The 12,124-nt window shown below is 45.6% G+C and overlaps 1 protein-coding gene across 8 annotated transcripts in view; it reads right to left on the reverse strand.

Annotated features, from left to right (window-relative positions):
• The window catches only part of LOC311212999 (6-phosphofructo-2-kinase/fructose-2,6-bisphosphatase 4-like), a 48,225-nt gene that overhangs the window by 28,756 nt on the left and 7,345 nt on the right, over window positions 1-12,124 (reverse strand). For 4 of the 8 annotated variants that reach the window (XR_014618729.1, XR_014618730.1, XM_084292747.1 and 1 more), the window contains exon 1: window positions 5,876-6,002. The exons of 1 other annotated variant lie outside the window; for it this stretch is intronic. Coding sequence is in view for 2 of the 7 variants with exons in the window: in XM_084292747.1 (XP_084148873.1) it covers window positions 5,876-5,987 (112 nt within the window). In the remaining 5 variants the exon portion in view is untranslated. Of the gene's footprint in view, window positions 1-528; window positions 577-5,875; window positions 6,003-10,294; window positions 10,448-12,124 lie in introns of those variants that run through there. 3 more of the 8 variants (XR_014618728.1, XR_014618731.1, XR_014618732.1) reach the window with 3 other exon arrangements.

Consider the following 12,124-nt stretch of genomic DNA (forward strand, 5'->3'; position numbering starts at 1 on the left):
GTGGCTCACAGATCGTCCACATTCTGTATTTCAAAGGGCATTAACTTGCATACCACAATCAGATGTGCACCAGTTTCCTCAGTCTCTCCATTGAGGAGCCCATTCCCTCCAAGAGACTAAACCTCAGTGTCTCACCGTAATGTGTAACTGAGCTCTGCTGCACTGCGATTGCCTGAGATTCCCAAAGCCTGGACTCACCCAAAGTCCCATCCCACTAAGTTACACATATAAATCCTGCACAGCAAGTCCGTCAGAAGAGAACGAACAAATTAGCTAAGACAGATGCACTTTCTTAAAACACACATGGGAAGAAAAGGACACGACACCACTTCTCACAGGAGAGCAGGCAAAAGGTGTACTTAACCTCAAACCCGTGAAAGAGAGGCTACTCTCCATGCAATGACTGTGACAAGGGACTGAATGCAAACCAAAGCAGATCCATCCACACACATGCAGGTCTCCAGAAGAACACTGATAAAAGCCCTCAAAGTTAACTTTGCTGTGCCCAAGTCTATGAAGAAGGATTACATTTTCTTGTCCGTCTTCCTCTTTGTCCCGCATTCGTGCCTGGGAACTCTGACTCCAGGAGGAAGGCAGGCTCTGGGGAAACAAAGTCTAGGAGGTGCAAAGAGGACAGTGCTTACTGAGCTTAACAGCTTTGCTTCTGGTTTTGCAGGCACAAAATAAATAAATAAATAAATAAATAAATAAATAAATAAATAAATAAATAAATAAATAAGGTGAGAGAAAACCAGAGCCCCTAGAAGTTTTAAGGGAAGTCATCAACCTTTGAAGCCAATGTGAAAGGTCCTTCATCTGAGATACCCAGCTTGAGTTTTAAACAATCATCCAGAGTAATACTGCAGTGAAATAACTGTTGGGACAATGACAAAAAATCAGGACCTGCACAGAAAGTCTGCACACAGTGCCTCAGGTCCACTTGCTCTCCAACGAACCTGTGTAAGCCACACTGGCTTCCCAACTGGGCCGAGCAGAATTTACCAGCTGACATTATACCCAGCCTACCTCAACTCTTTTCCTTTTCTTGTAGCAGGCCACACAAATATACCCATCTCATGATGCTTTCTCCCACTTATTGCCCAAGCCTGGCACTTCATGTACATTTTCACACAGATTTCCTCACAGAATGTACAAAACCCAACAAAATTGCCTGTATCCGAGGCCTGTGCGGACAGATTAGCACACAAGTCCCATCTGCTGCTCTGATCTCTCTGCACAGCTGCTCAGTGTGTGACCCCAGGGCAGAACCCAAGGGACTTACTGGCTGGTCCCAATCTAACAAGTGGCATTCCTGTTCTGACGAGGTGCCAGGCTGCCCGACTGTCCCCTTCCAGCAGTGTTTTTATTCCTTCTCTGCCTCACTGTAGCATTATAAACACAGCACAACAAAGACTCAGCACAACAAACACTGGTTTTTCTTTCCTTCCTTATCATCTTGTATAGCTCAAAAGGTTGAATTTTGCTCATTAGCTCGGTAAAATAGTCAAGTCTAAAGCAAAACGGTAAGTTCTAAAGATCTACCCAACACTCAAAGTTATTTCAAGTATCCTCCATGTTATCTGATTGCAACTTTCTCAATAACGTTGCAAACGCTTCTTACTGCAAGCGGGAAAGAACATTTATTCAAATGACATTTAAAATGTCAATGTCTCAAAACTCACCCTTTCCTTTAAAGGAACATAAGCAAATTTGACACAAGGATGTGAATTGATAAAAACAAAAAAAAACACAACCACACAAGTAGCATACAACTAACTCCCCAAATAAAGAAGCCTCTATGGTTTAATATCTTTCCCAATGGCACAATGCTCAACTTCCCTTTACATGGCACCCCTCCATCATTCACTTCACCAAAAAAAAGCTTGCAGCACAAAAGCAAAAGGAGCGTATCATTGCAAGCTGCAGAAACAAGGCACAATCTACTCTAAAGAAACCCAATTCATTTTTTAACACCGCTTCAGGAAGACAAACCCTGAGGGTTTCTGCCAGCGCCGACCTGGGATGTGCCATCAACGTTAATTAATTTTGCTAGAGGAACATACACAGAACAGCAAAACAAAACTTCGAGGGCTGTATGCTGTCACATAAGGAAGATGCTCTACTGCTTTATTCATTTTTTTTTTTCTTGAAAATATATGTTTGCAATACATGCACATAAGGTTGCAAGCTTACAAACAGCAGCATCCAAAGGAAATGTATTTTTTGACTGAGGGGACACAACAAGCACACACACAGAATCACAGAGTCATGGAATACCCCGAGTTGGAAGGGACCCACAAGGATCATTATCTAGTCCAACTCCTGGCTCCACACAGGTCTACCCAAAAATTTAGACCATATGACTAAGGGCACAGTGCAAGTGCTCCTTAAACCGTGACAAGCTCGGTGCCGTGACTACGTCCCTGGGGAGCCTGTTCCAGCACGCGACCAGCCTCTCAGTAAAGAACCTTGTGAAGAACGCACAACAGCAATCAGTGAAGGGAAATGGCCAAGTGACAAAGCACATTAAAATCAAATAAGAAAATTTAAGCAAAGTCATCACCTCAGCTAAAAAAAATAAAAATATACACTGAACAACACAGCAGGCTGCATCTCAGTGTAAAATTACAACCGCCTATCCTTCTAATGTTATACACTGAACAGTCAAGGAAAAAATAAACTACATTCTAATTTCTTGCCTCTTAAGACTCTTATTGTGAAATAATGCAAGATACTGAAGAAGGTTTTGAATCTGAGCTGGGACACTGTATGTCCTAGATCAGCTGCGCAGAATTTCAATAGCCCTCCAAGTTTGCATCATCACGTGAAAACAGAGTTGATTATTTTCAAGTTCATCCACTACCTACCATATTATCAACTATCCCTTTTCACCTAAAATGAGACTTTTTTTTCCCCATATTTGTTAATATTTACAGTGAGGTAGTTTTCTTGTATTAGGCTGCTCTAGTTAGCCATGTGAAGTTTACTGAAGGATTCCTGCTGTTGCAATGGCCTTCAATGCCAGGCCTGCTCCTGTATGATTTAAAGGCTCACACACAAATACCTTTAACTATATGCCAACACAACCACTCTTCCAAACCACACCAGGCTCACGTGTTTTCCCATATCATTTATCCAATTTAACTAATTATTCTTCTTTTCCTGTTGATCAATACCAACAGTTTGTCATCCTTCTTTGCATGTTGCAGTGAAAAGTTCCCCATTTGGTGCTCTTCCTCCCTCTCCTATACCTGAAGAAGTCCATCCTCTTCTATTTCTCCCCTCTCTTTTTTCCAAGCCACTGGTTTCGAACAGCACTTTGGCACGAGGGATTCATACTTGTCCTCTGGCGGCCAGCCTTGTGCCACCATCTGCTCGCAGCAGCTCTGCCACCCACTTGCTCTGGGCTAACATTTGCTTCCTACAGCTTTGACGCCACCAGTGATCGCCCTGTTGTACATCCTGACCTCATTCACTTTCTCCATCTTCAGTTCCTAGGGCTGGGACTACCGATACGTAAAAGCAGTGTCAGCTCACAGGGCAGAGTTCTCTAGAGCAAAGATGACCTTAATTTGATACTCCTCGTTTCTTTTTGGACCTGATGTACATCCACGCTGCTGTAGGAACAGCAAATAAAACTCTTTAGAAGGACCAAATTCCAGCTCTGGGAAAACAGAGCTGTTAACCGCAGCTGGGGGGGGAATAATCTTTAACCATAGGAAGCTCAACGTTTATCTGCCACTCTGTAAACATCCTCTGCTGGTCTCTCAGAACAGCTTTCGCTGTAGCATACTTTGCTATTTATGTTTAATTCCTGTGCTTGAAGCCCATTCATTGAGCTTGTAGAAGTCCAACAGCCAATGCCAAGAGTAGCTCCGGCGCAACCCATTTAGAGACAAAACTTTTAACAACAGACCACAAGATGAGTGGAAGCTATCAGTAGAAATGAACATCTCTCTAGTGCCCACGTCTTACTTTGGTAGGTCCTTTAGAATAATTATCTCTATTTTCCTCATCTTAGCAGTTGTAAAAGCGCAGTCTGCTGGGTAGGGTACGTGCAGTCAGAACTCCTTGATCTTCCTCAATGACTGATGATCTGACTGTCTGATGCACAGACTCAAAGAACCAGCGCTTCAAAGACCTGCAACTGCTACAACCCAGACACACCTAACCAGGTTTCTTCTTCCTCAGATAATTTCAGCTGTTAAACTTTTAGAAAAACGCAGAAAAAACACTTAAGAGTAGGTAAGCCCCTTTGAACACAGATCTGCTGTGTCCTCCCCTGGAAGTATGCACAATTCTGCTCAGCCACCTTCTAGAACAATGAAGACTAACAGGTGGTGCAGGTCAATGTCATCAGCAGTACGATGATCTAAAAACTCAACCAGAAGGACACTTGAGGAGTTCATCTTGCTTAGCCAAGAAACGGAGATGTCAGAGCAACCAGCTTCACTGCACCCACCAGGAAGCTGAGGACCAGCAAACTACTCTAGACTTGAGCTCACCGTTTCTGAGCAATAATCCTAACCCAGGTACAGGCAACAGCAGAGGGCTGGAACTGGTCAACCCAGCACTGCCAAGGCATCGCCCCAGCAGGGCACTGCTGAGTCCCACAGCTCGGCCACAGGGCCTGTGGGTCATGATGCTCATCGGAGCACGAGGCGACACGTCCTATGTAGACATGGGGGATAAAGGACATGGACAAAGGAAAAACTACAGCGTGTTCTCAGCAGGCTGATGCAAGGGAGATGGCTTTTATCACAGAAGAGCAAGTCCTGCCCCTCTCTAGGCTGCCTGAACTTAGTGGCTAGCACAAATGGCTGGAGACGTACTGGAGGTACACTGCGAGAGCAAATACAAGCAGGGTTAAAAAAAAAAAACAACAACAACTATCTCCAAACCCGGCTTTCTAGCTAAAAGGCTTCTCAGTTATCATGGATCATGGGCATCCAAAGATTACTGAAAGTCTACAAAAATAAAAAGACTTGGGAAATAAATTTTAAAAATCTGATTTCTTAGTCGAGAGAAACTACATAATTCCATCAGGAAGACTCCATATGTCACCAGGCTGCACGTGACCAATGCACGATTTCGGACTTGGTTCTTTTATTTTTATTCACGTATTGGTAAAGCACAGTGTTTGCATCAAAGCCGTAATAAATGCTGTTTTGTTTGGAGAAGAGCTGCCGTGTTACAGCCAAAATGAGGTGTTCTCCTTTGCCTGCTTACAACAGCAACCACACACACTTCCCGAACCTTTCCTTACTGCGGCATTCTCCTGTTAGTGCCTGCGATTCTGCAGATGCTGGAGCAACGTTTCACACCGAAACACCAGCCTGCTTACCCAGCAGAAATCCAGACGGTTTAGGCTATTTATTTTTTGTCCTTTTTTAAGCACAGGCTGAAAAGCAACGCAACGAAGGAGAAGCCCGTGGCCGCCTGCCACGGCGGCGGAGCCCACAGCGCGTCCTGCGTGACAACCGCGCACAGCTCGCCACAAAGCCCCTTTTGTCTGCAGGGCCGCCGCAACCTGGAAGGGGGGAACGAAACCTCTGCGAGACCTAAATAAGAGTTAAAGAAGTATGAAAACACACCACACGCTGCCAGGCAGCTTGCTAACAAACGCCACAGCCCAACCCCTCCGAGCCCCGCAATACGAGGAGCCATTAACTCCCGCGCCAGATGGCCGATAAAGCACCGGCTTTAAGAAACAGCACAGTAATATGTTTAGGCCCTTCTTCTGGAAGCATCTACCGAACGCGGAACCGCAGCGATCACAAGAAACGCCTCACGCGATGCCCCTTCCAGCAGCCCCCCACCCACCACCACCACCACCACCACCCCGGCTCGGGGGCTCGGTGCCCGCCCCGCTCACCGCCGCGCTGGGCGCTGTGCCCCGCCGGCAGCCCGTTGTCGTAGGGCTCCCACGTCTTCTGCAGCGGGTTCTGCGTGAGCTCCCGCGACGGCGACGCCGCCGCCGCCGCCATCCTCGGTCGCCTCCCGGCTCCCGGCGGCGCCGCCCCCCCGGCACGGCCCGGCACGGCCCGGCCCGCCCCTCACAGCTTCGAGCCCCCGCCGTGAGGGCGGGCAGCGAGGCCCCGTCATGGCGGCGGCGCCACCTGTCTGCCAGCGGGCTCGGTTGGGACCAGGCGGCCCTCACAGGGCAGCCGGGACAGAAGGATGTGGATGTGGGGTTCCGTGGGGTTCCTCCCACAGGGGACAGTCCTCTGAGTGTGCTCTCGGCAGCCAGCACAGTCAACCCCCAGAACACCACTTCCATGGTATCACAGCAATTCCAAAAGGAGTGTTAGGGCTTCACAGAAACCCACGGCCAGTCAGCTAAACCCTGGTTTAGAAAATCAGGCACTGACTAATGCATTTGTTCAGTTACACTCTATGTCACAAGGAAGGCTAAATTAATACTGGTGCAGAAAATCGTAAGGAAACAGCAAGTTCCTAACGTCTTGTTTAGCCACAAAAATAAACTCACAACATGCAGTGGAAGAGTACAGTTCTGCAGTAGTGGTGTGGATTAAATGCAGCATGCAGCTGCCCTGTCTCACATCAACATTACCAGCTTTACAGTTCTGAGAAACCCCACACCTATGTTCATTGGTGGACTTGCTGGATTAGCCTCACCCGGACTAAGCAAAGTCATTACAGAGGTGAATATTTCACTCTTACACACACCTCCATCTTCGTATTTTACACACAGATTCTCAGGGCACTTAGCTTACAGTGGTCAAACACAACATGCATTTTTGTTACCTATCGGGTACTCAGACACTTTGACATTAGCACATACACATGTATAAACATGACTCAGTATGTCTGTGTGAATACACATATTTAAATACTAGTCAGTCCGAGCATCTGAGGATCATTTTCAGTTTTTCTACTCAACCGCAAGCCAAAAGGTAGCTTTTTAAACAACAAAAAAAATCTGTCCCCAGAGACGCTGGGTAAGATGCTTGCAGGAAAATTGATGCTGTTCTTCCAAACCCACATGTGCTTGACCTGCCCTTCCCTCTTCACAAAGTTCATTTCCTTCTCTTCAAGGCTGATTACAGTTTTCAACCCTTGGGGCCTGCACTATGTTTTTATGTTAGCAGTTCTTTCTTGATTTTGTTTTGACTCAATAGCTGACGCAGGGGGGCAGAGGGGTTACAGGATTTACGTTATAAGGGTCAGAAAACAGGGAGCAGAGAGAGGAAGGACTTTATGAACATTTGAAGGCTTCCGTCTTTTTTTCTGTTAAGCATGTATTTACTTCCAAAAGATACCAAAAGCCCCGTGAGCAGGAGCAGCTTAATCTGTGTTCCAGGTCAAATCCATTGCTCCATCGCCTGTGTGTTGACGTCGCGTTGCAGCCAGCTGAAGGATCAAGTCCAGCATCAGCCCCGATGTGTCTGCCTCAACCTTCTGATCAGGGCAATGCCACAGGGATGCTCCAGCTTTCTTACCAGTTCCTCCAGTAAATACAGCAAGTCCACAATTAATTTAACAAAGTATTAAGAGAAAAAGGAGATTCATGCCAGCTTTGGAAAGGCACTTCTCAGGCCTGTCGTGCATTCATTAAGTAGAAAACAGCAAGGTGCCATCTCCCTCCGGCCTCTACAAATGAAGTTTGTTTCTCCTTTCTGCAAATCCACTCAGCACACAAGAACCGAACTCCACTCAGACCTACCTCACACCTGAAAGCACTGACCTGATGCTGTTAATACAAGAACAGCATTCCTCAAAGGCATGCAGGGTGAGTTACCAAATTTCTAGATTTCTAAATCATGCCCCAAACATTAGGCATACCACACACAAACTTGCTCTGGCAGATTTAAGGCTGTGGCACCTGTGCAAAACTTAAATAAGGATTTGTCCAGCTGTTACAACCTCATGGTTATGGTCATGGGCTGCTTTACTGAGAAGACAAAGTGAATACAGAAATATTGTGCCACTCCTGAGGTCTTCTTTCAGAACATGATTTTCAAGGGCACTACATTGAATTCCTAGACAAAGACAAAACAAACATTGCTCAAGTAGACTCCAGATAAGTGATGGAGATCAGCTTCTACACAATCACCTCGTCATCAACCCCTGTCCTAATAGAAAGGCTGGAGAAACAAAGTTGGTTTCCGCAGGTGAACTGTTGGAGACTTGGCTTTGCTACAGGGAAACCACAAATAAGCCTCTACTCTTTAGAAGGGTTTTACGCAAAGCTTCTGCTCTCAGGGCCACATTGAGCTGAAATCTTACCTGCAAAAACACCTCTCTGAAGAGAGAAAATGCCACAGAGAAAGGCAGCATTGGAAAGGAACTGCTGCATAGAAATAGAGCACGCTTGAGCCAACTAACCAAGCTTTACTTATTGTTTTCAAACAACTGGCTGACAAGACAGGAATGTGTTATGGCTTCATGCATACAGCAGGGGTAATTATTTCTCTGAGACAAGGAAAGAGAAAAGAGGAGACTGCAACAAGGCTCCTGCCTGATCATACAGAAACCCTACCTTCTATCTGTAAATAAGTGAGGTCATATTTTAACAATATAATAGAGTTCCACTATATCTGCAGCTTACTTTCATGGGTCTCTTTTCCCTGCTCAAGATGTCACTTTGTAGCCTCACAGCCTATAAGACATCCATAAACCACCCAACATCTATGGCTTCTGTCTTTCCACCATTTCTCTGGCAGCACCAGCTCACTGCTTGGAGTGAGAAAAGAAGACTTTCCAGTCCTCCAGGTGTCCACGCCCTCGCTACGCCAAGCTCAACAGATACAGGTCATGAAAAACCAGTTCACAAACCTTTCTGCAGAGCAGAAGATTCTGCTACTGGAAAATATATTTGTAAAATGCTTAAAGAACACGCTGCCAGCCAGAGGTCACAAGGCACGCTGTACAGAAAGAGGGTATTTACAAAGAAGTCAGCACGCTGAGCCAAGCCCTGGAGATGAGGCATGTGCAATGTTTCAGCTGAGTCTGAGCAGAGCTGGGAGCGCCGTGACAATATCCTGTTCCCACTCGCAGCAGAATGAGATCTGCCTTCTTCGGGGAAGTTCCTGAAATACACATGGGAACGCCTCCGAGATAAAAGAGATGGTAAAACACAGGCTTTCCGTTTTCGTTCCCCTCTTATCGCCCTTGTTTAAACAAGCCCTGGGATGCTGGCCGTGCTCTCCAAGACACCGCAAGCCGACAGCACGTAGGGATCCACCGGGATCACCGGCATGCCTGCAAGGAGGACACAACCCTAAAACTCCCAGACCTTTTGACACCACAAAGGTCAGCTGTGGGCCCGGCCTCTCCTCTCCCCGGGGAAGCCCTTCTCTCGCCCCAGCCCGGGGCCGAGCTCCGTGGGCGGCCGGCAGGCGGCACCCCGACACCGCCCGGCTGCGCCCTTCCCGGGGGCCGGGATGGTGTTAAAGGGTGCCAGCTCCGGGGGCTGAGCTCCCGACGAAGAGTTAAAGGCTGCAGAAGGGTTATGAGGAAGAAAAGTCTCATCTGCTAATCCTTATTTTTTTTCCCCTTAACCAAACACAGAAAAAAAAAAATCCTTTTTTTTTTTTTTTTGGTATATATTAAACACTAACAAATGTTATTTCTTGATTAACCTAACACTTCCATTTCTCTAAAGCAATTCTCTTCCCACAATGTCATCAGGTATGTTTTTTTCCCTGCAGTATCAGTTATTTACTCAGCACTTTGAGGAAACCAACAGCATCCAACCTCTACGCACACAACTGGCAGTAAAAAGCTAGCAGAAGCCTAAATCCAAGCGTTCCCTATTGCAAGTAGCAGGCTGCTCTGCCAGCTGAAAGTAGCAGGTAGGAATTAGCATGAATGATCCCACCTTTAAATAAGCATCTTCATTGTCTACATATCGCAATGGTGAGAGGAAAGAGAAGAGCTAAGAGCCCTTATTCCCCCTTTAAAAAGTTGTACAGATAGGGCTGTACACGTCTACAGCTTACAAGTCTAAAAGACTTCAGCCACACAACACAAGCTTATTTTAAAAACAATCTAAGGAGGCACAGAAGAATACAGAATTTACAAAATTTGCATGAACATTATTTCAGAAACACAGGCACGCACCAGCACAGTCTTCAGGCACACACATCTCTCACTTGTCCAGCGTCCCACCAACACTCCCTGCTTCCACGCAGGCCGGGTGGCCATACCCAGCTAACTGGCAGCCTGCTGTGCTTGAGTCACAGTGTTTGTATGAAGCCCACAGGATAATTCCTACCCAAGTTATAACTGATTTTCTATTTTAATAATAAAAAAATGATGTCACATCTACCTTTAGCAGGCTTGCAGTGGTCCTTCATTGGTCAGATCTGTGCAGCTGGAAGGAGGATTAGAGGATCACATAAACTAATTCAGCTAAACTACCTGAGGACAGCCAGCAACAGCTATCTAATATACAAGGCAGTTGCAACACTGCGAGCCAATTAAAAGAGATGGTGACCAAACACACAGCTATGCTTCACACTTTTGGTTCACAAGCAACAACACTCCAGCATTTCAGAACTAGATTTTGGGTGGAACGGGAGAGATTTCTCCCCACACACCTTATAAGCAACAGTGCTGCTTTCATTTTGACCAAGCACTAGCTGTGGTGCTGATACATGGTGAAAAGCTGCTGCTTGAGGGTAATGACAGCATCCAAGCTTGCACCTGCACTGAGTTTCAGCTATAATGACCAAAACTGCCATAGAGCAGATGGGACGCTTGGCCTTCTCGATGACAGCTTATTACATCAGTGCCTCAGCTGGGAACACACTGTTCCCTCCCCTGGGCAATTCCTATATTCCTGAAGTACGGATCAGGCCCAGCAGGTTTTTCTTTCAGTGGAAGAGATGCCTTTAACAAGCTGCGTAGGTATGTTGTCACCTCTGTAAGGCAAGAACTAACCCGACCTTGCTGTGAAAGGAGCCAAAAAGGCAGCTCTCTTCCTCCTGGGCTGTTTGTGAGTTCCTGGATGATGACAAAGATGATGCCTTCAGAACCATCATCCTGCCTTCGGAACCATGCATCGTTTAACTCATGATTCCTCATGAGTTAAGGAACTTCTCACACAGCCTCCCACAGAGAACAGGATGAGTTCCCTCCATAGAGAGCTTAGCAAGCACAGTGAGCAAATGGGGAAGAGAGCTGTAATATCATCATAGCAAAATGACATACATTGATTCATGCCTTCTAAGGTCAGTTTCTCAGAACTTTCCGATACGTCACCATCTTAAATGAAGATTTCCCATCTCCTCAAGATTGCCAATGGTTTTCTCCACAACCAAAAGTACCATCCATTTTGTTTTCCTATTCAGCCTAATATCACAGGAGTCAAACCAACAAAAATGAGAAATAGCCCACTAAGTCCTGAAAAAATGTCAAGCATCCCACATTACGGGTTCAGCAGGTTCCCCATACCATCTCCACTTGTCTTTCCATTTAGCACCTGATTCCAAATCAACTGTAATCAAGAGGACCAGATATTTTGATACACAGGCCTAGCACTTACTCCATTTCTTTTGAGAAGAAAAAAGTGCATTACTGGTACCATTCACTCCATGTCCTATTTCATATCACTGCCTAAAGGGAAAAAAAAATTAGTTCTTTTGAAGTGGACCTGCTACCTCAAAGACAAACATAGACTTAAGGATTCAGGACTTAAAAGAATCTGGCTTCAACAACACACACCTATTGATGTTATTTTTATGAATGTTTATTTTATTATTGGACTTCCTGGCTACAGTTCAAGCTATTAATGAGATTCAGGGAAAAAAAAAAAAGTCATCACACTCTACATGAGAGTGAGCTACTACTAGGAGCAAGACATCTCTTCAGTGCTAATTGGGGATTAGATTTAAACAACATCCTAAAATCCCATACTGACAAAGCTGTATAAATACACACACTAGATTCCTTAAACTGAAATAAAATAATATTCCTTAGCATACAAAAGAAAAACAAAAAATCACCTAAACAGAAGACATTGGTATAAAGTACATCAGTGAGAAAACAAGTTCATACCTATTCTAACAGATCTGACACAGGGGAAGATCTTACAGGGCTTAGGCACTCAGGAGCCTCAGCCACACTTCTTGGCTGGAGAGAGGACTAATTCCCACAC

The sequence above is a fragment of the Netta rufina genome, assembly GCF_964035555.1.
Source record: "Netta rufina genome assembly, chromosome: 10".
In the NCBI taxonomy this organism is placed as follows: domain Eukaryota; kingdom Metazoa; phylum Chordata; class Aves; order Anseriformes; family Anatidae; genus Netta; species Netta rufina.